This window comes from Xenopus tropicalis, chromosome 9 (assembly GCF_000004195.4).
Source record: "Xenopus tropicalis strain Nigerian chromosome 9, UCB_Xtro_10.0, whole genome shotgun sequence".
NCBI classification, from domain to species: Eukaryota; Metazoa; Chordata; class Amphibia; order Anura; family Pipidae; genus Xenopus; species Xenopus tropicalis.
In genome coordinates this window covers 20,696,415-20,721,851 of record NC_030685.2, presented here as the reverse complement: position 1 = coordinate 20,721,851, position 25,437 = coordinate 20,696,415, and the positions used below count along the sequence as shown (strand labels likewise).

The 25,437-nt window shown below is 44.1% G+C and overlaps 2 protein-coding genes across 2 annotated transcripts in view; one reads left to right on the top strand and one right to left on the bottom strand.

Moving 5' to 3' along the window:
- The window catches only part of cluap1 (clusterin associated protein 1), a 24,571-nt gene extending 13,136 nt beyond the window's left edge, over positions 1 to 11,435 (top strand). Inside the window, 7 exon segments of the mRNA NM_001016969.3 lie at positions 523 to 606; positions 3,869 to 4,002; positions 4,836 to 4,977; positions 8,024 to 8,096; positions 9,299 to 9,412; positions 9,534 to 9,589; positions 10,239 to 11,435. Coding sequence (NP_001016969.1) covers positions 523 to 606; positions 3,869 to 4,002; positions 4,836 to 4,977; positions 8,024 to 8,096; positions 9,299 to 9,412; positions 9,534 to 9,589; positions 10,239 to 10,418 — 783 coding nt within the window. The 3' untranslated portion in view covers positions 10,419 to 11,435.
- Positions 10,588 to 25,437, bottom strand: nlrc3 (NLR family, CARD domain containing 3). The gene is made up of 18 exons (XM_018097257.2): positions 25,335 to 25,437; positions 24,989 to 25,249; positions 23,129 to 24,806; positions 21,950 to 22,036; positions 21,717 to 21,800; positions 21,553 to 21,636; positions 20,977 to 21,060; positions 20,193 to 20,276; positions 19,726 to 19,809; positions 17,091 to 17,174; positions 16,855 to 16,938; positions 16,666 to 16,749; positions 16,384 to 16,467; positions 15,694 to 15,777; positions 14,308 to 14,391; positions 13,824 to 13,907; positions 13,593 to 13,676; positions 10,588 to 13,235 (listed from the first exon to the last, which is right to left on the bottom strand). The coding sequence occupies exons 1-18, from the start codon at positions 25,339 to 25,341 to the stop codon at positions 13,145 to 13,147; spliced, it is 3,216 nt and encodes a 1,071-aa protein (XP_017952746.1). The 5' UTR covers positions 25,342 to 25,437; the 3' UTR covers positions 10,588 to 13,144.

The window sequence follows — 25,437 nt, the reverse complement described above, 5'->3', positions numbered from 1 at the left end:
ATAATAATGGTAGCCTCTTTGTTGGAAGGGCAACTTTGCTAAATATAGTGCCCGTAGAGTTAAAGATTATCCAGAGACTTGGGATAAGTCAAGAACAAACAAAAAAAGGCCCTTGAGGCTCCTTGGCAAGTTTCCTTTATCAGCGGGAGACAGCGGCATCAGATTTGCCACACAGTGACAGTACTTCTGTTCCCATCAGACTCCTCATTGTGCTGTCATCTTCCCTCCTGACAAAGAGCCATGTTGCGCTGTCGCTCCCTTTTGTGCCCGTGCTGAGAAACACTTAATTGCATAGGAACGGGACCTTCAGACGATGACGTCTCGTCGTAGATTTTATTTGTAAAAGGCAAACGTTCATGCTTCATCTGGTAGAATTCCTAATTCCCTTCCGAGTTCCTTGTCTCGCTGGTGTATATCAATCATTTTAATAATGTGTAAAACCGCAAATAAATATTAAGAGGGTTAAGGCAGTGTCAATGTGAATAATATATATATATATATATATGTGTATGTTTTCTGCAGGAGCAAAGAACAGCTGCCATAGCTCGGCCACTGGAGATGAACGATACTGAGAAGGTGCTGAGAACGTCCATCAAAGAAGTCTTGGTTAGTGCCCCCGATATAATTACGTGCTCATTTTATTAACAGTACTTGTTCATGATCTCCTTGGGTGCTGTCGTGCACATCAGCTTGTACTCTTGTACCCCGAGAGAACATACTGGGAACTTCAGAATGCTTGGAACTGCTTTATATTCAAAAGACCTACAGGGGAACACCACCCAAACACAACTTAAGCTTTTTGAAAAATAAACATAGTTTAATTTTAATGTAATAATCTGGTTTGGAACAGTTCCCTAAGCCCCGCCCCCTGTTCCCCTGCTGATCTGGCTGGCTACTTTGAGACTCAAATAAAATGTAACAGTAGTCGACTGTCCTCAGCCTGCCTTCAGCCTGCATCCTCCCAATCCCACAATTCCCTGCACATGTGATGTCAATAAGGAAAGGAACATCACAGTGCAATGCATTGTGGGTTATGTAGTTCCTGCATGCTGTCTGTAAGCTGTGGAGAGGTTGTTACAATTTGTAACATCAATGTTTTACTCCCTCCTCCCCTGATGCAGAAAAACTGTTTTGCAGCTGGATTTCAGTATAAAAAATTGTATTTTTATACATTTTAAAAGAACAGATTACAGCGATAGATATATTTTTGGGTTGTGTGGAGCCCTTGGAGTTCCCTTTTAAATAGACTTAGGCCTTTAAGAGCTGAAAGTGTAAGCACTGTGGGGCACAAGGGAATGCTGACTACTAAAAGCCAGTAATCTCGTGGCACCCCGGCTTCTTGAATCCCCCCCCCTCACCAATTGATCACTAGTGTCTGAATGCCACTCAAGCTCGGGAATGTTCCATTAGAGTCCCTGGTGCTGCTTATTTACTGCCCTCTCAGTATTGTCAAATGCAGGCTCCATTATGGAAGTGCAAAGAGTTGCACCTCCTAGTGCCACCTGTGGTGCAAAGGGCAATAAACAGAGTGTATTCAACCTGTTTAGCACTGTGCACCTCGCTAGAGCAGTCTAAAGCCACAGTTTGCACAGACATATCCCCTTAACCTTTCTAGAGGAGAACTGAAGTGTAACAAAGCAATAGGGGTAGAATGTTACTCATTTGGGCTCATATGAGACCAGCAACCCTGGGGGTGCAAGTGCTCTGTAAGTGCTCCCCTTAGTGCTCCTGCATATGCATCCCAAAGGTAAGGAAATGACCCAAGTTATGTTTTGGGGTACTATACTAACCATAGGCCACCGCAGTATTTTAGCAGGGAAGATCTTTGCCCCCAGTAGCTTCCTGTCTTCCTTTCTGATGATTCACTGTACATGTTCTGCACTCATGTCAGTCACTTAGCTTAGGGACCGACTTACACTATACTGTATATAGAATATTATAAAGGCTAATTAGTAATTCATTCAGATTCTCATTAAATGGAAGAATAAAAACCAGTACATTCTGCATCAGAATTTAATAATCAGCCCTGTAGCATCGACTTTTATGACACAACCCCTAATCTTAGCTTCCCAGCAGCAGCCCGGAGCACACTGAGCATGTGCAGTGCCACTGACATTTAAAAGACAGCAGAACAAAATCCAAAATGGTGAGCTCCTGTGACAACTTTATGGGTCTGGATCATTACCTCTGGGCTATTGCTTTAATCTAGGCATATAAAATATAGCATTTCTAGCTATATTCATTTTTTTAGGGTTCAGTTCTGCCACACGCGCTCAGGCTGGTTGGTTGGAAGAATCTCTGATACATTTGTTTTAAGCTCAGAATTGTCTCTGCATAGCTGAGTGTAAATACAAATTTGAGCTTGTTATAAAGGAAAGGGGTGACTTGCTGATCCGTGTGTGGGAGGAAGCTGACAACCCTCCTGTATTATTATTAACGTTCCCAGAATGGCACAATTCTCCTCAAAAAGCCACTGTTCAGCTTACAGCCCATCTAATTATAACCTTCCCCGTGCATCGATTGGAGGTTTGAATGGAGTTGCAGGGTGCAGCCGCCCCAACAAAGTCCCTTTTCCCCCCAAAACACAATGTTCTGTCTCCTTGGTAATGTTACACCTGTCACCCTTCCTTACACCCCCTTATTGGAGTGTTATTTTCTTCCATTACAGCAATTTAGTCCAATGGACACAAATACTCTGAAGGCAATGTCTTATTTTTATTGATCCTTTGTTTGTTTTGCTCTTTTTAAAACCTCCACATTATTGATCTGCTAAAAAGAACAGAGAGTAAGAATGGAATCTTTTCATCATTTCAGCAAGTAAGAATCTGGAAGGAGAGGAAGGTTGTGGGGAGCAGAACAGAACCCACAATTTCCACCTGTGTAATCAAATATGTTCTTAATAGGTTAATGGTTTGGTTGTAGTTAGGGGGTTACAGGGGTGAGTAGGGCTGCGTGAGTGGTAAGGATTTTTCAGTGGGGCGACCCATGTTTTATCCTGGCATACAAAGTTATTCCATTTACAGGTATGGGATCCCTTATCCAGAAAGCTCTGAATTACTGGATGGCCATCTCCCATAGACTCCATTTAAATCAAATCAATTTTTTAAAATTGCTTTCCTTTCCTCTGTGATAATAAAACAGTACCTTGTATTTGATCCCTACTTATACACAAAACAATCCTATTGGGTTTAATTATGCTTAAATAAATTTTTAGTAGACTTAAAAGTATAGAGATCCAAATTATGTAAAGACCCCTTATCCAGAAGACCCCAGGTCCCGAGCATTCTGGATAACAGGTCCCATACCTGTACCACCTTTTCCTCCATTTTTTAGATCTGCTTAGGATCCGATTCCAACATTTATTCCTGGATTGTTGGTACTGTTGAGCAGTGCTTCTTGGCAGGGGAGGAGGGACTAAAACATTGATGTTACAATTTGTAACAACTTCTCCACAGCTTACAGACAGCATGCAGGAACTACATAACCCACAATGCATTGCATGTGATGTTCCTTTCCTTATTGACATCACGTATACAGGGAATAGTGGTATTTTGAGGATGCAGGATGGGGACAGTCAACTACTGTTTTTAATTATTATTATTATTTTTTTTTTTTTTAAGTCTCAAAGTAGTCAGCCAGATCATCAGGACAACAGGGGGCAGAGCTTTGGTAACTGTTCCAAACCATATTATTACATTAAAAATTTTGAAAAGGCTTTCAGTTTTCATTGATAATGCAAAATTGCTTGAAATTATGTTTATTTTTCAAAAAGCTCAAGTTGTGTTTGGGTGAAGTTCCCCTTTAACAGCTCTCCTGTTCCCTGGCATCTAGCCATAATGACACCTCTCTCTTGCACTATGAACCTCAGGAGCAAGTGCAGAAGATGAAAGACCTACTGAGCAACGTTGCATCCGACGAGCAGAACCTTGAGGCCAAAATTGAGAAGCGCAAACAGGAGCTGGAGAGAAACCGGAAAAGGCTGCAGACACTGCAGACAGTGAGGTGAGAGTCATTGTTTCTGGATTGTACGGCCATCCCCTGGGGAGTATAGAGGCTGTGGCCCTGAAGTCTGTGGTTAGTAAGTTGGTTAAGCACCCTTCCCTTGCATACAGTGTGAGCGGCTTCTGTATTTTCTTTTAGGGCTGTGATAGACGGGGAGATTAGTCGCCACGTGACAAATCTCCCTCGTCGCGGGTGACTAATCTCCCTGAAATGCCATCCCACCGGCTAGAATGTAAATCGCTGGTAGGATGGCATACGCGGCGCCGCGATTTGTCGTGGAAGTTTCCTCTCCAGGTGCTGCGTATGCCATCCTACCGGTGATTTACATTCTAGCAGGTGGGATGGCATTTCGGGGAGATTAGTCACCCGCGACAAGGGAGATTTGTCGCACGGTGACTAATCTCCCCGTCTGTCACAGCCCTTAGGGTATAGACACACAGAGCAACTAGTAGCACCTACTTGTGACAGCTACAAAAATAGACAATGCTGATCATTTACTGATAATTGTCTCTATGTGTGTTTTAGCAGAGGCAATTCTCAGCATTGTCTATGGCAGAGGATTTCCTGGGGTTTAGTAGCCATGACAAGTAGCTGCAACTAAGTAGCTCCCTGTTTCTTCACCTTTAGATAAGGGCTGTGATTTTGCCCCATGTGCTGGCCTGCTCTGGCTATTTGGTAGCCCCAGAAGCTGGCTCTGTGCTTCCAAAACTTGCCTCCAAGCTGGAAATTCAAAAATGGGCCCCTACTTTGAGGCCACTGGGAGCAACATCAAAGGGGGTTGGGAGCAACTTGACCAGTGGTTTTCCTGAGGTAACTAGAACATTTGCCAACAGGCCTGCATTTATGGATGAATATGAGAAGATCGAGGAGGAACTGCAGAAGCACTATGAGACCTATCTGGACAAGTTTCGTAATGTTTGTTACCTGGAACAGCAGCTGGAAGACTATCACCGAGTGGAACAGGAACGTTTTGAGGTAGTTTAATCTTACAAGGAAATACAGGTTCTTGTTTTTTTTTTTTTTTTGTAAACTTTATTTTTATTGTTTTTTTACATGTTTCATTGGTGCATTTATTTCACATGTTACATGTATATCTTTTTGTTTATCATAGAGAAAAAGGAAAAGGTTAGGGGAAATGGAAAGAGGGGGGAAAGGAGAGGGGAAACGGGAAGGGTATAAGAATCAAAAAAAACATTTTAACATTTTGCGCTCTAGGTCTCTAAGCTGGTACTTATTGTCCCTTACTAGCATTTCATTTTCACATTCACTTATTTTTTACTTTTATCCGTTTTATTTAGAGGGGGTCCTACCCATTGCATTGTGCTCGGTAGAGATTGTCCTTATTTAGTATCCAGGTGTCCCATATCTTTAGGTATAGGTCAGTTTCGTTGTCCAATTGATATTTGAGAGCTTCGTTGGCGTGTATATATTCTATTTTGTCCAGGACTTTCTCTATGGATAGTAGATTTGATTTCCATTGGGCTGCGATATGGATTCTAGTTGCCATGCATATATGTTGTGTTAAGCGTTGTGCAGAGTTATTGAGGCCTTGTAGTTTGTGTCCTAGGAGCATTGTCTGGATGTCCGTATGGAACATTTTAGAAAGGATAGTAGCTACTTTTGTCCAGAGTTCTTGCACTGTTGGGCAGGTCCACCATATATGCCACATAGTGCCTCGTGTGGCGCATTTCCTGAAGCAAAGTGGTGACGATGTGGGGTAAATTCGGGAAAGTCGTTTGGGGACATAAAGGGCCCGATTCACTAAAGTCCGAAATAAGGAGTGCTATTTATAGCATGCGTTAAAAATCTTATCACTTCTTATTTTTCGCTCGATTCACTAAAAGGACACTTGTCATAATTAAGAAGCGATGTTCTTGGCGTTATTTATCTTGCGACGACATATTTTAATGAAAAAAAACTATGCGATAAGCGTTATAGGGGCCGATTCACTAAAGGTCAATAACGCTTATCGCATCGTTTTTTTTCATTAAAAAGCATGCGATAATTAAGTACCGATTCATCAAAGTCATTTCGCATTTGTGTTAATCCGCATATCGCATGCACAAAAAAAATGCATTGCGTTAATTAGCAAATAGAAATAGTACAAACGCATGATTCACAAACACATATGAAGCGTTAAACGTGCAAAATATCGTGTTAATCTGTGTGAATATTAACCCTACTTGGGGCAGGCGGTACTTAAAGAAAATTGCAGTTCGTGAGCTATTGGCAACACAACATGGAGTTTGCAGTCGTATTTTTTCAAGTATATGTTGGCCCTAGAGTGATATATCCTCCAGTTTTCAGGGAAATGGTGGTTTTCAGAAAGTAATGGTTACGTGGGTAATATATTGCGCTCTGCGTAAAATATCGCGCGCTGCGTAATATCTTGTGCGCTGCGTAATATATTGCTTGAAAATATGTCGTCGCAAGATAAATAACGCCAAGAACATTGCTTCTTAATTATGACAAGTGTCCTTTTAGTGAATCGAGTGAAAAATAAGAAGTGATAAGATTTTTAACGCATGCTATAAATAGCACTCCTTATTTCGGACTTTAGTGAATCGGGCCCAATATGTCCTATGGAATAGTTTGAGTGAGGTTTCCATTATAGTTACGTTGTAGCTACCTTTGAATATATTTTGGTAGTTTTTGAGCCATGTTTCTTGGGGTATTTCTGTTTTTAGGTCTTGTTCCCAGTCTAGCATATGTTGCAGTTTATTTTTTGTATGTATATGATTTAGGTGGTGGTATAGTAGAGATAGCGTTTTCCGGCCCATTGGTGAGGCCTCGCAGATGGTTTCCATTGCTGTTTTATGCATGTTTGTTTTTCCCCATAGTTGTTGTATAAAATGGGTTATTTGTAGTGCATGGAAATGTTCAGTTGGGGGTACCTTGAATTTTTGCATTATTTGGGTTAGTTGTAAAGGTTTGGATCCGTCTGTGAGTTGGTAAGCAAAGGATATTCCTTGCTCTGTCCACCATTTGAATGAGTCCTTATTATATCCTGGGGTGAAAAGGTTGTTTCTCCATATTGGTGTCAGTCTTGAAGGCTTTGATGCTAGTTCATATTTGTATTTAAGTGTATTCCATAGTTGCAGCATTTGGCGAGTTATTGGTGATATGTCCTTGAGCATTTTAAGATCTTGAGTCGGATTCCAGATTAAGCTCATTAGAGAAGTTGGTTGTATTAGGGCAGATTCAATTTCGACCCAGAGTGGGGCTAGTGTTTCTCCATGAAGTGGGGCAATTTGGGCGCATCTTGCTGCCCTGTAATATTGTTGTAGATTTGGGACTCCGAGTCCTCCTTTTGATTTATGTAGGCACATTGTTCTTTTATTAATCCTTGGTCTTTTATTGTTCCAAATAAACGTCATAACAGTTCTCTGAAAGCTTTGTAGGTCTCGCTGTGAGATTGCTATGGGTAGGACCCTAAAATAGTACAGCAGTTTTGGTAAGGTCATCATTTTAATACAGTTAACCCTCCCCATCCAAGAAATTTGTTTCTTATTCCAGCCCTGCATTTCCTGTGTTAAACTTCTATATAGTTGGGGGTAGTTGCGTGTGTACATAGTGTCTAAGGTTCTTGTTTTTTTATCCCCCATTTATCGTTCATTTCCAAGTAATACTTGCAAATTTAGCTCTTACTAAGCCCATATTTTAAAAATCTTGGGTTTATATGCCTGGAAAAATCTAATGTGAATTGATATTATTTGCCTCTGTCCCATGAACTGACATTGCATATCCAAATACACTTAAATACCTTAAATACACTGACCCAATATCCCTACCCTTGTCCTGTGTTTTGTTTAAAGGGTTTTAATAATCCCTGTAAAATAAAACATGAACATCTCTCCTGCTTTTTTGGAGGCAGACAGGCCCTTGTATGGTTACTGAGCTGTGTATATAGGTGCTTGGGCCGGATATATTTTATATTAGCAGTGATTCCATGAAGTCCTGCTCAGTGTAATAGCTTGTATTCCTGTGTAACACTTCAGGCTGTATGTGCAATATCTTGCAGGAGGCAGAGAACACTCTGCGGCTGATGCAGAGCAAACTGCGGGAAGAAGAGAACAGACTGCACAAAAATGGCAGTAAGTATGTCTATTTGATATTTTCTGCTGCTTTAGGATCTCTGTTACCCCGGTATCCCATGTCTGTCTACTTGTGTCCTGCTGTTCTTCCTGAGCTGCAACCATCAGGCCCGGACTGGCAATCTGTGGATTCTGGCAAATGCCAGAGGGGCTGCTGTAAGGTGCCATAGACAGTCACTATTTATTGGGTTGGTGGGGGGCTGTTTGGGCCTCTGTGTACTTGGAATGCCAGGGCCTATTTTGACTCCCAGTCCAGGCCTGGCAACCATAAATACCAACATGGAATATGCCAACAGTAATTCATTGACCGCTGGGTGGCCACATTTTAAAGGTCCTTGCTAAAGGTATGGCCACATAAGGCTAGTTCTTGGCCTGTGGATGAACACAGGCCAAAATCAGCCATCAGGGCTGTGACACACGGGGAGATAAGCACCGCACAACAAATCTCCCTTGTCACAGGCGACTAATCTCCCCGAAATGCCATCCCACCAGCGAAAATGTAAATCGCTGGTGGGATGGCATACGTGGCGCCGCTATTTGTCGAAGTCGCGGAAGTTTCCTCTCAAGGCAACGTCCATGACTTTTACAAATCCTGGCGATTTACATTCTAGCCAGTGGGATGGCATTTCAGGGAGATTAGTCACCTGCGACAAGGGAGATTTGTTGTGCAGCTACTAATCTCCCCGTGTGTCACAGCCCTTATGCTATGACTAGCCTGCCCATGGGTCCACTGCTTCCAGTCAGGTGCAGGCACACAGAGCAGATTTTGGTACCAAAATGCACTCGATTTGCCTGTGCCTGACACACTGGATCCGAGTACAGTCCAATGGTAGGCTGATCGGAGTGTAGGGGGTGAGCCTGGTGTGGCATTGGCCTTAAGCTGAGGGCACATAAGGCACAGGCTCAGCCTCTCTCTGCCTGCTTTGTCCATACAGGCTGGATTCCCTTTATGTAAGCTCTAAATGATATAACAACAAGGAACAGATGCGTGTAGCCAGGCTGTACTCCCCTGGAGCATTGTGCTAATAGCCTGAAATCTAGTTTGTATATCTGCTTAAATACAACAAACAATCATGGACACTGAGAGAATGGAATAATATAGAATATAGATGCCCTTGTGAGGTAGAGTCCACACTGAATTTGTCCCAGGAGGTATCCATTCATACTCAGCTTGACTTTAACTCTCACCTCTGCTAATACAGACAACAACGATGACTCAGACATTGAATTCCAGGAAGATGAAGGTTCTGATGATATGGACCCCATGGAGAGGAGAACAGTGAAACCTAACAATGGCCGTATGGTAACCATTCAAGGTAAACAAAAATTGGATTCAACTTGCCATATGACAGTAATTAGGATTAAAATGAGGGTTTAGTAATATCAACTACTTATCATTTGCATCATCTGGAACTTATACTTGTTGTTTCCTAACAGGGAGATCCAGTAGCCACATCGTGGGGACGATGAATGGAGGAGAGAGCGAGGATGAAGTAAGTGCCATAGGCCAGATTTTCTATTCCACTATTGCCCATGATGCTGCACTGTGCTTTACTCAACCTGTATCCAGTCCTGTCCATACTCCATTTCCATAGCAGGAATATCCATCTTTGACCCTCAAGCTGTTTTTAGCAATGACTCTCAGCATGAAGGACAAGGAATGCTGGGAGTTTTAATTCTGTAACAGCTGGAGGGCCACAAGTTGGGCCTTGAGAGGTCTTGCAGTTACATGTTTTTCCCTACACATATACCCTGCACTTGTTTATTTTGTCCCACCTGCCATTCTTCTTTTTGGGGTTATTTCTTACGTTTCTCTGCGCTTTCCATGTCTTTTTATTTCCTTGCTTTCATTACGAGGTGGTGGGGCCGAGTCCTACTAAGAGGCATAGCTCAGAGGCTCACAGCAGTCAGAAACAGGTTGGTATGTTCCCTACCAACACCTTATGCGTGTCTCATTGGGTTAGACTGCAAGTAAGAACCTATTGCCAGTGTCTGAATGCAGCTCATACGGTTATTAGACACGCCTTTAGCCACTCCCATAGTAGTTCCTGGTGTCACACAGGAGAACCTTGTGTTGTCCCACCAACAGCAGCTGTAGTTTTAGTAACGGACAGTCTTATAAGCACCATTTTCAACACACAGGATGATTCCGATGACAGTGAGATAGACGTGGATGATGAAGATGATGAGGAGGAGGATGAAGATGACGATGAGGAGGACATCATGAGGGTGAGAGGTCACAACAAAGAAATATCTTTAGGCAAAGCTAGTCGGCGAGCACAGAAAGCAGATTCACTTGTGGAAAGTGACAATGACTTCTAGAACGGACCAAATCTCCAAAGCCTCGGGACTAATGCCTTCAATTAACTTTGTGTTATAAATGCACCTCCTCTAGAGCATGCAACTAGGAAGTACCACCTGGTTGTCAGGGTCACTGACCCCAGTAACCAAAATAATCACATGAATGTCAGGGTTGAGCTTTTTTCTTTTCTTTTTTTTTATTGTTATTTAAGTTACTCATCTTTCAAACTCCTGCATGGTTGCTAGGGCAATTAAGCCCCAAGGCAGAGAGCGGCAGAACAACCATAACTGTAAATAATTACAAAATAGAAAATGGAGACTAATTCAAATACTGTTGTCTGTATCATGTAGAAGGTTACTTTTAAGATAAATTCTTTATATAGACGTCTAGATTCTGTTCAAAGATGTAACAGGCAGCAGCCCCCATGTTGGGGTCCAGGAGAGAAGGGGCCTGGTAAGAAACCTTGCCCCGCCTATGTTTATGTCACATGCCCTGCAGCAGGGGGCCAGCACCGAATCAACATATGATTTTAGGGAATACGTTAAAGAATCAAAGCACTTGATTGGCGAGAAACACAATTTTAATCCTCCTGTGCATTTATACCGTTATACTTCCCAGATACAGAGCTAAAACACTACATTACAGGCTCTCAGGTCTGCACTGAGATTCCAAATAGGCCCTGGCATTTCGAGCCCCAAACAGCCCCAGCCCAATAAATAGTGACTGTCTATGGCATCTTACAGCAGCCCCTCTGGCATTTGCCAACAGATTGCCAGTCTGGGCCTGCTGGCTCTGCATGTCTCTCTCTAATAGAACTGAGGCTTTTAATTGGACAGTAACCCCCAATATAAAAACCAAATGGATCTTTCAAGCTGTTTGGCAGTTCCATTTCCGTAATCAGCATCTTTTATTGTTGCTATTCTTGCAGACGTGACAAAGTTTGACTTTTGAACTCTATAGATTTTTATGTTGCAGGTAGTATATCCAGTTTTGTTAAACTTGCTGTTTATTTCTATTGTTAAATAAATAAATGAATGGATATTGGAACAGAAGCCTTTCACTAAGTGCACTCTTCCTCCATCAGACAGATGATCAGATCTGTTTGCTGTTCTGGAATTGTCCCAAGCCAAAGACACTATACAGGCAAAAGTATCCGGACACTCTGTCTCAGAATTTCTGGAAGCAACATCAGCAGAAGAACTATTTGTAGGAAACATGGGGGGTTTTATAGATGATCAGAGCAAACAAACCAACATTAGCTTACTAACAGGGCTGCCACCAGTAATCATTGGGCCACATTCTTCTAATTCAGCTGGGGCCCCAGTTATTGGTCAGCTTGGCCCTCTAGGTGGTGAGTCCTGCCAGCAAGTAAAATGGTGATTCTGTTTAAAAAAAAATGCCACTTACATTCATGACTACACCCCTGATCTACCCTGGTCTCTAACAAATTACACCAAAGCTCTACAGTCCTCCCAAACTGCCCACTCCCCTGCAAGCCCTGCCTCTGTTGAAGAATGAAAATCACTCTTTTTCCATCCCTGAGCCCTTGACTGCAGTAACCCATGACTTACCCCCGATGGTGGCCCTGGTCACTGCCAGGCACTCCAGAGCAGGGCAAATACATCGGGGAAATCTCTCTTATGTTCCAGCACAATACAGCCCCCAGGCCCCCAGTCAGAGCGATAAAGAGTTGGTCGAAAGAACCTGATTGGCCTGCACTGAGCCCTCAACCCAACTGAACACTTGTGGGATAAACAAAAACACTGACAATGATCACACCCTGACACCCAAAATCAGTTCCCAACCTCGCAGGGGCTGTATGGACCCAAATTTAACCGTCAATTTCCCAACATCTTGTGGAACCTTCCCAGAAAAGTAGAGGATGTTATAGCAGCAATGGGATGTCCAACCCCATGTTGATCATCTTGGTTTGAGAATGAGATGTTGAAGAGGCAGGCGTCCAGATACTTTTGCCCATATACTGTATGATGGGTTCTGATGGCACCTATATGTATGTATGTATATATATATTTACAGTCCTTTATTAATGAAACAGCTTGTGGGATTGTGATAAAGAACATCATCCGTTCCGGTGTCAATAACAATCTCACAGTTGATGCAGCTTGCATTCCAAGTACTTACACTGTTGTACTGACAGGCAAGAGAAGAGCGCAGTGTCACAACTTTGGCCAACTGGTTTTACAAATAAGTTAATTATAGGTCCTGGATGGTTAAAAAAATCATCTGTATTCAGACCACTTCTGTATTTACCCAGTATGTCAGTGTGGGGCCCAACTGGATACTGTAATAATGCTCCAAATTAACTGTATCCACTGGACAGGTATAAAACGTGGCGTTCTTAAGACGTTTGTGTCTTAAGGAGTTTGACTTGACAGTCAGTGACGGCCACAGTTATGTTCTTGTCTGCTCAGGCTCCTCAGCAGCACCGAGCTGGGCACAATCATCATGGTTTCTCTACGCAAGTGGGGGGAATTCCTTCTCCTCCAATCAATGCTCCGTTGAATGTTTTATTTCAAGAAACTGCCATTGGTTGCCTATTTGGACTCATTACAATCTTTATTAGACTCTTCTAGATGGACTCCCCCCTTAATAACATGCAATCCATTGGTCCTTTTCAAACTCCCACCAGCCATGTAGATCACCTCCATTCTGTCATTGAAGGTAACCTTTTGTCCTGTATTACAATGGGGCAGTTTACTTTTGCTCGCCTGTGGATTGCATTGATCTAAATGTCCACCTTGCAGTGCGGAGCGCTATTCTTGATGGTGTCGGAAATCACCTTGGCTCCTGATTGGCCAATATGGTTGCCCTGCAAGCTGAAAGCAACAAATAATATTTTACTAACCAAAATGTCAGAATGTTTAAAGTGTTTTGGAATGTTTGGTCTCTATTGCTATATGCAGTTCAGGCTTCCCAGTTTCAGACTGGGTCTTCTAAGGCCAACTAGAGATGCTGACACCCTGGGCCCAGTCTCACAGCATTTAGAGTGACAAATGGCATATTCTTTAATACAACCCCAAACTGGAAGTAAGGATGGGCTGATAGAAGTTGTGATAGGATGGAGCCACTAGGAGATTATCTGGTACCCTGATAGGCCAGTCGGAATCTGAGGTTGCCTATTATTGATTCCCAAACAGTAAACCCTATGAATTTGATAAACCAGAGCAACCAACCTGAGTGAAGTCAGAGAACTGTTCCCAGACACTGCGTTAGCAAGGCATATGGCTCCGTCCAGAACAATGGAGTTTTCTTGCAGACTGCAATCATAAACAGTTGTTGATTAAAAGGTGCTTAATCCATGGGAATTGCTCACTGTTTATTTTCAGTTATTCCCCCCATATGCCCTGTGTTAATGTTAGGCTATAGACAGTGAATGCCATTCTGAGCAATAGGCCGTAACTTACTTGAGGCTCTGCAAAGTGTTGTTAATCTTTAAAGCTCCAGCCAAAGCTTTGGCTCCCCGCAGGCCGATGTTGTTACCGCGTAGGCTGTGGAAATGCCATAGTTATTACACACATACTTATTACAGTAAGAAGCAGTAAATGTATATATATCTGTGCAGCTATCCCCTCTCCTGTTTGTGCCTGATTTTATATATATATATTATAATAATTAGTTACTTTTAAACAGAGTCAAGCCAACGAGTATGGGCGCCCAAGGCAAGCCCCTGGCATGGGCCGCCCCCTGCTCAGCAATTACATCCCCCATGCCCACAGCCTCTCCCCGTCACCAAGTCTCCCTACTGGCATCTCTTCTCTTTCTTATTGGATAGGTTCTTCCCCCTTATGTGTTAGATAGGAGCAAAATAAAGTGCTATAGGCAACACAATTATGTGCAGTAAGGCACAAACCGTGTATTAATGAATACCATAACCTGCTGGCTACTCACTCGAGTGTCTTCAAGCTTCTATTGACAGCCAGTGCATTGGCAAGGGACTGGGTGCCGCTAGCACCTATCATTGTTCCCTGCAGACTGTAAGACATTAAAATAAAGAAACATTGTCATGGAATTCTATTCAGAGACAATCCTGACTTCTAGACTATTCATTATACTGCATTCAGATGTCATTCTAACATATTCTGTAAAAGCATAGTGTTAGAGCAAGCACATAGTAGGTTCCAATTATAATGTATCATTGCCCCCTAGTGGGAAGTTTAACTATAGGCCCCAATACTGGAATTGTGGATTCTAAAACCTGTTCAACACAGAATAATTCCAGCCTATTCAGTCTATTTTTGCATGAGCAATGCATGCTGGTCCCAATTAGACATGCCTTGTTAGAATGCAGAAGAGCTCCACTAGGGCTAACTAAATCTGCCCATATATGTGAAGATCTGCTCATTTGGTGAGGTTGCCAAACAAGCAAGTGGGCAATATTGGGCTGATCCAATGATCACAATGATAATATGCAGGCCATCAGGGCAAGCAGTGTCTGACTGAGATAGTAGGGGGCCACCAGAAAACCTTGGACCATGGGCCCACTCTAAATAGTTAGAAGCAAGACGGCCCACTGACCCCGGGAGTTTTCCTGGTATCCTAGTTGGCCAGTCCGACACTGAGGGCAAGGACTTCATCAACAACCTGATGCGGTCCCTGCGTCAACTTTTTTTTTTAACCTGTCCAATCAACAAATCAGATAGGCCCCCTCAGTTACACGGGCAGGTAAGCCGCTGACAATAAATGGGCCAAATCGGCAACTTAAATCCCATGTATGGCCACCTTTAGAATGTATCATATCAAAAGCTGGCTATCCATTCAAAGTTGTGCTCATTCAGCGAGATTGTCAGATAAATGGAGTTTTCCCCAATATGCTAAGCTTAAAGTGGGCAATAGGCTGAGCCAATCATTTTGCCCATATCAGAATGTTTGGGATAGAGGCCTTTGGGCGAGAACTGCATCAACAAACTGTATATACTGTATGTGGGCAGGTTCAGTACTGAGCTCTAGAACAATATGAGCCACTGAATTCTTGTGGGCCCTACAAAGTCCCCCTATTACATGGCTTTATGGGTCCAGATTTGATTTTGCTAAGGACGAAGGACCTGTACTGAAATCCTGCAAATAGTGCTGAGATTCTGTCCAATTCCTGAAGCAAATTTCACATGTTATCATTCCACATATAATGGCATTTCTGATGATAAATTCATAGTGGTATTTCTCTCCAAACCTAGCTCTGTAGCAACACTGAGGCCGCACACTGATTGTTTCAACAAGACCACATGACCCTAATTCTGGGCCATGCAATACGCCATGTCTCCTGAGTGGGAAACTTACTAGAGCGCTGAAAGGGTGTTGTTTTCCTTCAGAGCGTCCGAGAGCGCAGCCGCACCTTCATCTCCTAGCGCGTTCTCCTGCAAGCTAACCGGGAAATGTGTTAGTAGGGGGATATTTACTGCTCAGCCAATGAGTTTGTTGTCCAGAAAGTTGGCTAAATTCAAATTTGTAAACCTCTGTCTTGCCACTGGACCATGCTTAACTGTAGGTCTGTGTCCTGTGGGGTATCGTCTGTTGGTTATTTTCTCCTGAGCTGCTCCTGATGGCTGCCTGCCCTGCTCTGTGCCAGTCCGCTGGGCCTGAATTCTTCTAAAACCATATTCTTGAAGTCTGTTTGTTTGGCAACCCTCCAGCACTTAGTTTTTTCCTAAGACTTGGCCCTGACTTGACCTGGCCCTGGTGGCTTTGCGACTTTACAGGTCTGTGCACATAGGCGCCTGGAAGCACATAAGATGCCATAGACAACGGCATATATTGGGTTTACACCAGCTCAGTTTATGCCTACGCTGCTTTTTTGCCCTTATGGGAGTCCATATCCAGTAGTCTTTGGCCAACTGGGAGTATATATATATATATATATATATATATATATACGGTGAGAGCACCAGAAAGAGAAGTGGCTGTGCATGGATGTGTGGATATTACTCTAATAGAGAAACCTGCAGCCCCACGCTGGAAAACAAAACTTACTCTAAGCAGCGAAGAGCCTTGTTCACCCGTAGAGCAGCAGCCAGATACCGGGCAGATGCCACACGTAAGAAATTCCACTGGAGACTGAAAGAGGACAATTAAGACATAATCAGCATGGAGACTGTACTCTAGCATGGCCTGTAGATGGTCATGGAACGCCTTAGTGACTTCTAATAGCCTTAGATTTCACATAAGGGGGTACGTTATTCCCTATATAGCATAGAAAACCAGCATGGTGCCACGGCCAGTTGACCAATATCAGACTGCATTAGAAGGACTTACTGTAATGACTCTAAGCTTTGGTTCTCTCTCAGAGCTCTGGCCAGAGCCTCCATGCCCTCATCGTGCAGCAGATTGGCTGTTAGGCTGTATGGGAGAAATAACATGGGGGAGACCATTGGGAATATTGGCATTTTCCGGCTTATATCATGTCAGCCATATTATGCGTTGTTCTATATCAGGCTTACTCACTCCAAATGCAGTAAAGTGCTGTTTCTCCTGAGAGATTCTGCCAAGGCCTGGGCTCCCTCAATGCCGATGGAATTTTCCCTCAAACTGGAAGGGAATCATGGAAACAGAACGTAAATGGAGCAGCCATGACAGAGATAGTGACGGACTCTCACATCAAACATCTATAGAAGTTGGGTTGCAGCAGTCTAGTAAGTTCTGTTAATAATGATCCAAGACCCAGAAAACTAAGGACTCACTTAAGGTGCTTCAGGCTGCGGTTCTGACTCAGGCCGCTGGTCAGCAAGCTCAGGCCACGGTCACTGATAGAATTACTTTGTAGGCTGAAACAGAAGTGAGAATAAGTATTGTAGATTGTAAGCTCTTTTGGCAGGGCTCTCTTCCCCTCTTGTATCGGTTATTGATTGCTTTATATGTTACTCTGTATGTCCAATGTATGAAACCCACTTATTGTACAGCGCTGCGGAATATGTTGGCGCTTTATAAATAAATGTTAATAATAATAAATCAACAGAACATCGATGGAGAAGCCCAACAAGATGTATGAGCTTTGCCTGTTGGTGGGACACTTGTTTGGAGTATTTACACATCGTAATACATATCTAACAACTGCCTACACAGGCAAATCTTGTATAGTAACTGGCTAATTGGCCCATAGACTTATCGGACCAGTGCCATACACAGTATCACCGTTTTCTTTTGTAACATTTGGAACAATAGGAATTGAAAAGGATGGTAGCTCTTTGCTTTTTCATCTACTAATATTCCATATGCTGCCCAACATGGTAACTTTGAAACCCGCTTGACCAAAAAACGGCCAATATCCATGGTTGATCCATATCAGTTGGGATTGCCCTGACAGGATACATGTACAAAAAGTGCATGAAACTGATTCTATCATTATGTTTATGGCCATGATTACTAATAGGAGGGCTCGTCTGAGCATTTTTGCAACTGATGAACCCAGGCCAGGACCAGGCAGAATGCTTAGTTCTATTGCTCCTACACATTGGGCTTTAGCACTGAGCAGGAAAGTGTCAAGAGATACATTCTGCTTTAGTTAAATAAGCCTTTGCTGTTCTGCCCGGTCCCTCGCCTGGACCGAAGAGCAGGGGCCACTCAGCTTTATGATATCAGCAGTGCAAAAACAACATCTTAAACTCCAAAAAGAAAAATACTGTCAATTGCCCAGAAGAGCAGATTAAGTTTTACGGTCCGGTATAGGTTTCCTATAAACTTTTAATATGGACTCTGGGCTCTAAAGTCAAATAAAAGTTGCATTGATAAAACTTGTGTGAAAATGGAGCTATGCAAAGAGAGGCGATCATGTGACGGAGCCATTCCCTTACAACCACAAACCCTAACAATGAAGGCACAAAAATATACACAAACGCCGGCAGCCAGAAAGAGATGTGCGTTCAGTAACTGTATGACCTTACTGAGCTACCTCCAACCACACACATACATGGGGGAGTAGTCAGTCACGGCCACAGGAAACCTGCATGTAGCCTTCCTCTCACTGCCTACACCCTCCTTTACTTTCCTGCAGCCGGGGTTGTACAGTCAGGGTGCCAGGCCACGGCACAGTCAGCTTCATTCAGAGGGTCGTACGTGGCCATAGCTTATCCCTAAAATATACTCAGGTAACCTGTTGCTACCCTGTTGTATATAGGTTTTCTATTCACTGTTGCACATCACATGTTCCAGATTGAAGACAAAGGGAAAATATACACACAAAATGTAGCTATTAATGTACAGCAATGGTGGCACTTGTCAGTGGTGTAGGGTCCTGGCCTGGACTGTGGCAATCTGTGGGTTCTGCCAAATGCCAAAGGGGCTGCTGTAAGGTGCCATAGACAGTCACTATTTATTGGGCTGCTGGGGGCTGTTTGGGCCTCTGTGTACTTGGAATGCCAGGGCCTATTTTGTACTTGGTAGCAGGTTATGGCTGTGACTGGCCCCCTGGTTTAGGGTGCTTAAGACGCTAGATGTACCAGTGACACTGGGCTACTGTGTACTACAGTGTCAGATTATTCCTCACTTTGTGTTTTCCTCATGCCTCTGCCTTGGAGAATCTTCTTGTATAATAACATTCCACCATCCTGGTTAGTCCCTCCCCAGAGCACTCATTCATAGGCTGTGTGACTGGCTACCAAGGTTCAGAGAGGACTCTTTCTGCAGCCCAGTGCACTGCCCATTCATGAAGTGACTCAACTATAGATTCAGGGGTATGCACAAAGATGGCCGTGACTACACCATCTGATTGGCTTGAGCATGACTCCATCAGTGAGCATGACTCCAACTCCATCAGTGACCATGACTCCATCAATGAGTATTACTCCATCAGTGAGCATGACTCCAACTCCATCAGTGACCATGACTCCATCAATGAGTATTACTCCATCAGTGAGCATGACTCCAACTCCATCAATAAGTATGACTCCATCAATGAGCATTACTCCATCAATAAGTATGATTTGATCAATGAGTATGACTCCATCAGTGTACACTTGATGAAGGGTATTGACCCAAAACATGTTGTGTTACCACTACCCTCAATAAATGTTTTGCAGTAAACCTGCTGAAGCTTTTTTCCTATTTTTTGGATTTCTACAATTGTATTTGGTTGCAGCACAGAGCAACAGCTAGGAGCTAAAGCTTTTTTTTCTCAAGTATTTTATACAAAGTTCACCAACATTTTTTTATTTTTGACTCCATCAGTGAGCATAACTTCATCAATGAGTATGGCTCCATCAGTAAGTATGACTCCATGAGCTCGTGCAAGTACAAAGCTAAGCAGAATGTGGGCCAACAGAAGCCAACTTTGGCCATATTAGTAGACCCCCTTCCTGACAAGCAAATAACTCTACTTACTCCAGGGTGCTCAGTTTAGAGTTTGACTTCAGAGCTTCGGCCAGTGCTGCTGCCCCCCGGTCACCAACACTGTTACCTGATAACCTGAGGCCAAGAAAAAAAAGGGGGGGATTAGAGAAAGGATAAGTCTGATAGTTTCTGTTTGTGAAGGGATATAATGGTGGATAAATGAATGAGAGGCTGAAGTGGGGCCTATGAAAATGAGCAAGGTACGGGTGGGTGCAGCAGAAAGCCAGCATGCTATTGGACGTGTCCTCGGGTCTATACAATGTCTCATTTACACACCTGCAATTGGACTGCAGTTGCCAAACATACTTGTTTAGAAGCAGTCGGAGGTCCATAGGTTGGGTATCTCTGGCATAGTCATTCAGTAATGGGAATGCTTATGCACAGATTCACGGACTCTGCTTGTGGGCAGCTAACATCAGATAAACTTATAGATAACTCTGTGATTCACTTTTTCTCACCATAGCTCCTGCAGAACCTGGTTCTGTTTCAAACTCCCAGAAAGGCTCTCAACACCTTCCGCTCCAATGTTGTTCTTCTGGATGCTGCAAAGCAATAGACACGGGCAACTTGTCAAGCCCTGATCTGTTTCCCAAATCAGTGCTAAATCCCTTGTGATTACTGGATCAGTATTGTACTTCAGCGCAAGATCAGACTGGCCTGTTGGAATACTAAAGGGTCCCCCGTTTGGCCATACCCCTAGTGAACCCAAGTTAAAGGGGTTGTTCACCTTTGCGTTAACTTTTAGTATGATGTAGAGAGTGATATTCTGAGACTGGTGGACCCCACACACCCCAGTCCCCGGACCACGGGCTGTATTACAAATTTATAATAACCTCTTGTTAATGACGCCTAGCACTGTCTACAACTAGTTGTAAGAGTGGGCCTTGGATGTCAGGTCCTTTGGTGGCCCTAGGAGGCCCAGTCCAACGTTGCACAGCACATACCTGACTTTTAACATTTAACCTTGAGTTCAAACCCCGTTGTGGTGCCACCTTTGCTGGGTACCCTACCTTACTTTATCCTACCTTACTTTATCCTACCTTACTTTATCCTACCTTACTTTATCCTACCTTACTTTATCCTACCTTACTTTATCCTACCTTACTTTATCCTACCTTACTTTATCCTACCTTACTTTATCCTACCTTACTTTATCCTACCTTACTTTATCCTACCTTACTTTACAGATCCAAAAATCAGTGTCAGTGAATGTTGTTAGTGGGCTTGAAAGTTGATACTTACTTCAGGGCCCTCAGCTTACGATTGGCTAGCAGTGACTGCGCAAGGAACTGTGCCCCTTCCGATTTGATCTGATTGTTCTGCAGGCTGTTATGGGGTGATAGATAATATGGGGTCAGATCTAGCACTGGGGAGGGGATTTAATCCACCCCACATAAGCCCAGTGTTGCTGCTGGATACACAACAACAACAACAAACATTTGTAAAGCGCTTTTCTCCCGTGGGACCCAAAGAGCATAGTGGGCTTAGTGGGCTTCTACATGTGGCTACGACATTTTCTCTTCAGGCCCTACTTGAAGGTCCAACCTTTGACCAGGCCCTGTTTAGCTCAATAGATGAGTTCAGATAATGGAAAACATTGGTGTATCAAGTCAGTCATAGTTTTAGGTATATCTAGAACACAAAATCAATAGTCACCCTGAATCTCACCCAAACTGATGTTCAAGCTGGGTGTTGAGGTGTATAGAGGAAAGTAAAAGGCCTTAGCAGCTATAGGTAGGCATTTTATACAGCAGATCAGCTGAGTGTAGGGCTACACAGGGGACACAAAGGAAGCAAAGGATGGTTTAATGGACTCACTTCAAGCTGAGTAACACTTGATTGCTGCGCAGAACTTCTGCCAGGGCCATGGCGCCACTGGGTCCAATATTGTTGCTGTGGAGGCTGTATCAAGGCAAACAAGATATATAGCAAATGCCTACCCACCATAAAAAAATTACACAACTGATACAGAAACTACTCACTCGAGCACAGCAAGTGTGCGGTTTACCATCAGCGCTCTCCCCAATGCCTTTACACCACGGTTACTTAAGCGGTTCTCTGCCAAACTGAAATGGGGCCCCAAAAGAAGAGAAGGATTAGGTTTAGGGGACAGGGGAAAGCAATCACTTGAGTTACAAAAGAAATATGGTGTATGATGTGTACGTAAATGCTGACCAATTAGATGTGCATATACATAACTTACAGTACAACTCACCTGATCCTCTGGATGGCACAGTCCTTAGCACGCAGGATACTGGCTAGAAGCTCCATTACCACATCTTGAAAGCCATTGTTCTCCATCCTGAATTACAAACAGGGTGTACAGTCATAGGTACAAGCACTGCAGAAGTTCCACCAGGAGTTTAAGGTGGCACTTCAAGGACCTAAAGAGTCACCCTACCTTTAAGCTAAATGTAAACTATTACACTTCTATATTGAAAGAGGAGGGCATTGGTAGGGTCAGTATTTTACTGACCTAGCCAGTAAAATAGCAGCCATGGCCATGGGTCAGATTGGGTTGGTGGGACACCAGGGAAATAAGCTAGTGGGTCTTGTCGACCCAGACCAGATCCCCGCCTGGAAGCATTGGTGCTCCCCCGGTGACCTCCATCCCTGATCATGCCTAGGTAAGCTATGAGCTATGCACGCTGTGGGGTTGGGGATAGCGGTGGTCAGGTGACAAGGGGACCCCTGGAGGTGTGAGGGCCCCTGGGATACCACCCTGGTGGACCCCACACATCCCAGTTCAACCCTGAACCACAGTCTCTATCAGAAATTTGTAATAACCTCTTGTTCCACCACTGACCTGCCCCAATTCTTTTTCAGTCTTACCTTTTTCATCTTAGATATAATCTGCCCCACAATCTGCCCATTGACATTATGTCTGTCTCCACCCACCCACATCTTTGACCCACCCCTCCAACATCTTTGGCCTGCCCCCTCATCATTGGACAGTTTTCTTGCATACTAAAGATGGCAACCCTAGGCACGAGAATCCAGGGGGGTGAGGTATAACATTGTTGGGGGTTGTGCCCAGACAGGCCACTTAGATTTCTTTCACACCCTGTACAGAGAGATACCATAAATCTATACTAGCATGTGTATTCCCCTGTGTAGTAAGCACAGTTCAGAGGAAAATGGAAGGCAATAGAAGCCCTTATATAGGTCAGGTAAATATATAAGTATAATAACTGTATAAGTTTACCACTATTGTAGAATTATTTAGTTTTAGTTTATGGGTGTGCTGCTCAGCAGGAAGCCTTTAGTTTACTAATATTATATACAGGAATCCAGTAGTTTACATGTCTGTATGGAGATTGTTGCTTATCAACAAGATAGTAGTGTGTGTGTTTTGGGAACCTTGTATTGTACAATGCGCTGCCGAGGAACCTACCTGAGGTTGGTACAATACTGTAACTGTGGTAGAAGTCTTTGCACAAGGTTGAAGCTCAGACATTGAGACAGATTGGCTTCCTGGGCACAGATGTTTGAAGCTCTCAGTAGGTATGCCAGGGCACAACAGCCCAGTGGGTTCAACCTCCCCCCAAGTGTCCCATTCTTTAGTGCCTCCTCGACAACACTTGTAAGTTCAGTGTGGCCCAGCTCCAGCAAACAGCACACTAGGTTTACTGCTCCACAAGACACCGTCCTTTCTGTGCTTAGTTGGTACTGCAAGTAGTCTGCTGCTGGTCCACAGTACCCACCTGGCTCCTCCTTTCCCAGGAGGCAACCTGCCAGCACCCTCTGCACCTGAGGGGACAGTAAACCAGAGAGGAATCGCAGAAAGATGGTAAACAGCACTCCTTCTCCCTGAAGAGTCCGCTGCACGGCACTCTTATAATGGTTGAGGAAGCCCAATTTGGGCCAAGTCATGCCCCCATCAGCAAATAGGTCAAAGATGGCACGCTTAGCAGCAGAGTGGTAGTGAGCGGCGGCCAAGAACTCCTGAAGTGACAGATGGGAGAAAGAAAATCCTGGGCATGTGAGGGAATGTTGGCATGGAAGCAGCCGGGCACAGAGACTGCCTGGGGGGAACGGGGTATCAATCCCACATGATTTCAGGTCCGACTCATAGAAAACTGACCTTTTCCGTAGTAGACCCTGAAAAGCCAACTTTCCCAAATTGGCAACTGTCCTTCTCACACTTCCAGTCTGCTCTGAAGCCTCCTTTTCACCCAGATAGGCTTTTAGAAACCATGAGAATATGGAAGTCAGTGTTCGTGGTAGAGTTGTGTGCGGGGGATCTTGACTGTGTAGCAGAAATCCTAAAGAGACCCCCATTATGTGACACAAAGTGGGCACTGAGCACAGTGCTATAAGGGTATGATGGGCCTGCAGGTGACTCCAAACCCGCTCAGCTATTCCTTTGGGTTCTGGTAGTAACTGTTTCAAAAACACTTTAATTTCACCTGCCCCCAGCCCTGGAATTTCAGTCATACGATCAATAAGACCCCCAGGGATCTTGGCAGCTGCACCGGGCCTTGAGGTCACCCACACCGAACAGTCTGCCAGCAGGTTTCCCCGAAGTATATTAGTGATCAGACATTCAGGTGTGAGCTCCTTCTGGGGGTCAGTGCAAGCCACAGAGTCCGAAAAGTCCAAAGGTGCCCGTAATTCATCCAGTCCATCCAAGATCAGAAGGGCCCCAGGAGGGGACACAAGGTAACGTGGACAGCATAGATGAACCAGTCGCTCTGCAGAAAGTCTGTCGTGGGCATTCAGCTCCCAGAGCCCTAGTGAAAGTACACATGAGATGTTGGAACACAACTCCTTCCGGGCCCACCTCTCAACAAAAAGTCTTACTAGGGTGCTTTTGCCAGCTCCTGCCACTCCCAGTGTCAGGGTGAGCCGAGGAGGCAGGCTGACCCGTGATAGGGGCATCAGTAGTTTCTCCAAAGATAGCTTTTTGAGAGTGCCCCTTCCTCCTTGCCCTAACTCCAGCTGCACAAAGTCATGTTCCTGAACCTGGGCGTCTGTGAGGCCCTCTATCAGCCACAAGTATTCCAGCTGTGTCAGCAATGGGGGCTGGTTTATGCTGCCAACGCTGTCCAAATGCTTCAGAACCAATGGATCTGTGGAAATCAGAAAAGAGGCACCATCAGCCACAGCAATGTAATTACAGTATTTCCAGTTACTACTAGGTTTATAGCTATAGTTCATCACAAATTAGGAGTCACTGCCTTCTTGTATTGCCCTTGGCCTCATACAGTCTAACTCCGGCCCAATGAATATAATGCTGAGGACATTTCCATACCATAGTGACGCATTCGCAGGTACAGGGAGGTGCAGCTGTTCTCTATACAGTTTTGAAGTGCCTGAACCCCACTCTTGCCTTTCCCTTCCAACGCCGCCAGTAGGGCTTCTGCTTGGCTGGGGAGATATGAAATGTCCTGCAGGCGCTGGATCTCCTCTTCATTCAGTACCTTGAGGTCCTTCAGTTCAACCAATATCCCCTGCAAGGAGTCCGGGCAGATACAGTGCACCAGCAGCCTCCTGTATCGGAAGACCCACAGGCCTGTGACAGTGAGGACAAGCAGTTACAATAAGGCAATAATAATGTCTGTTCTGCCAATAGGGCCACATTCCGAACCAACACTTACCTTCCATATCATTATATCACAATACCAATGAGCAGTCTCTGAGCCAGGCTGGGGTCTGTGACATGCCTATGTGGGCACTGGGCAAAAACATCATCTTCCTACC

Coding starts and splice junctions, on each gene's coding strand:
- nlrc3 (XM_018097257.2), bottom strand. Junction 17,175..19,725: donor TCTAAACTGAGCACCCTGGA/GTAAGTAGAGTT, acceptor CTTCTGTTTCAG/CCTACAAAGTAATTCTATCA. Junction 15,778..16,383: donor AAGGCTCTTCGCTGCTTAGA/GTAAGTTTTGTT, acceptor TTTCCCGGTTAG/CTTGCAGGAGAACGCGCTAG.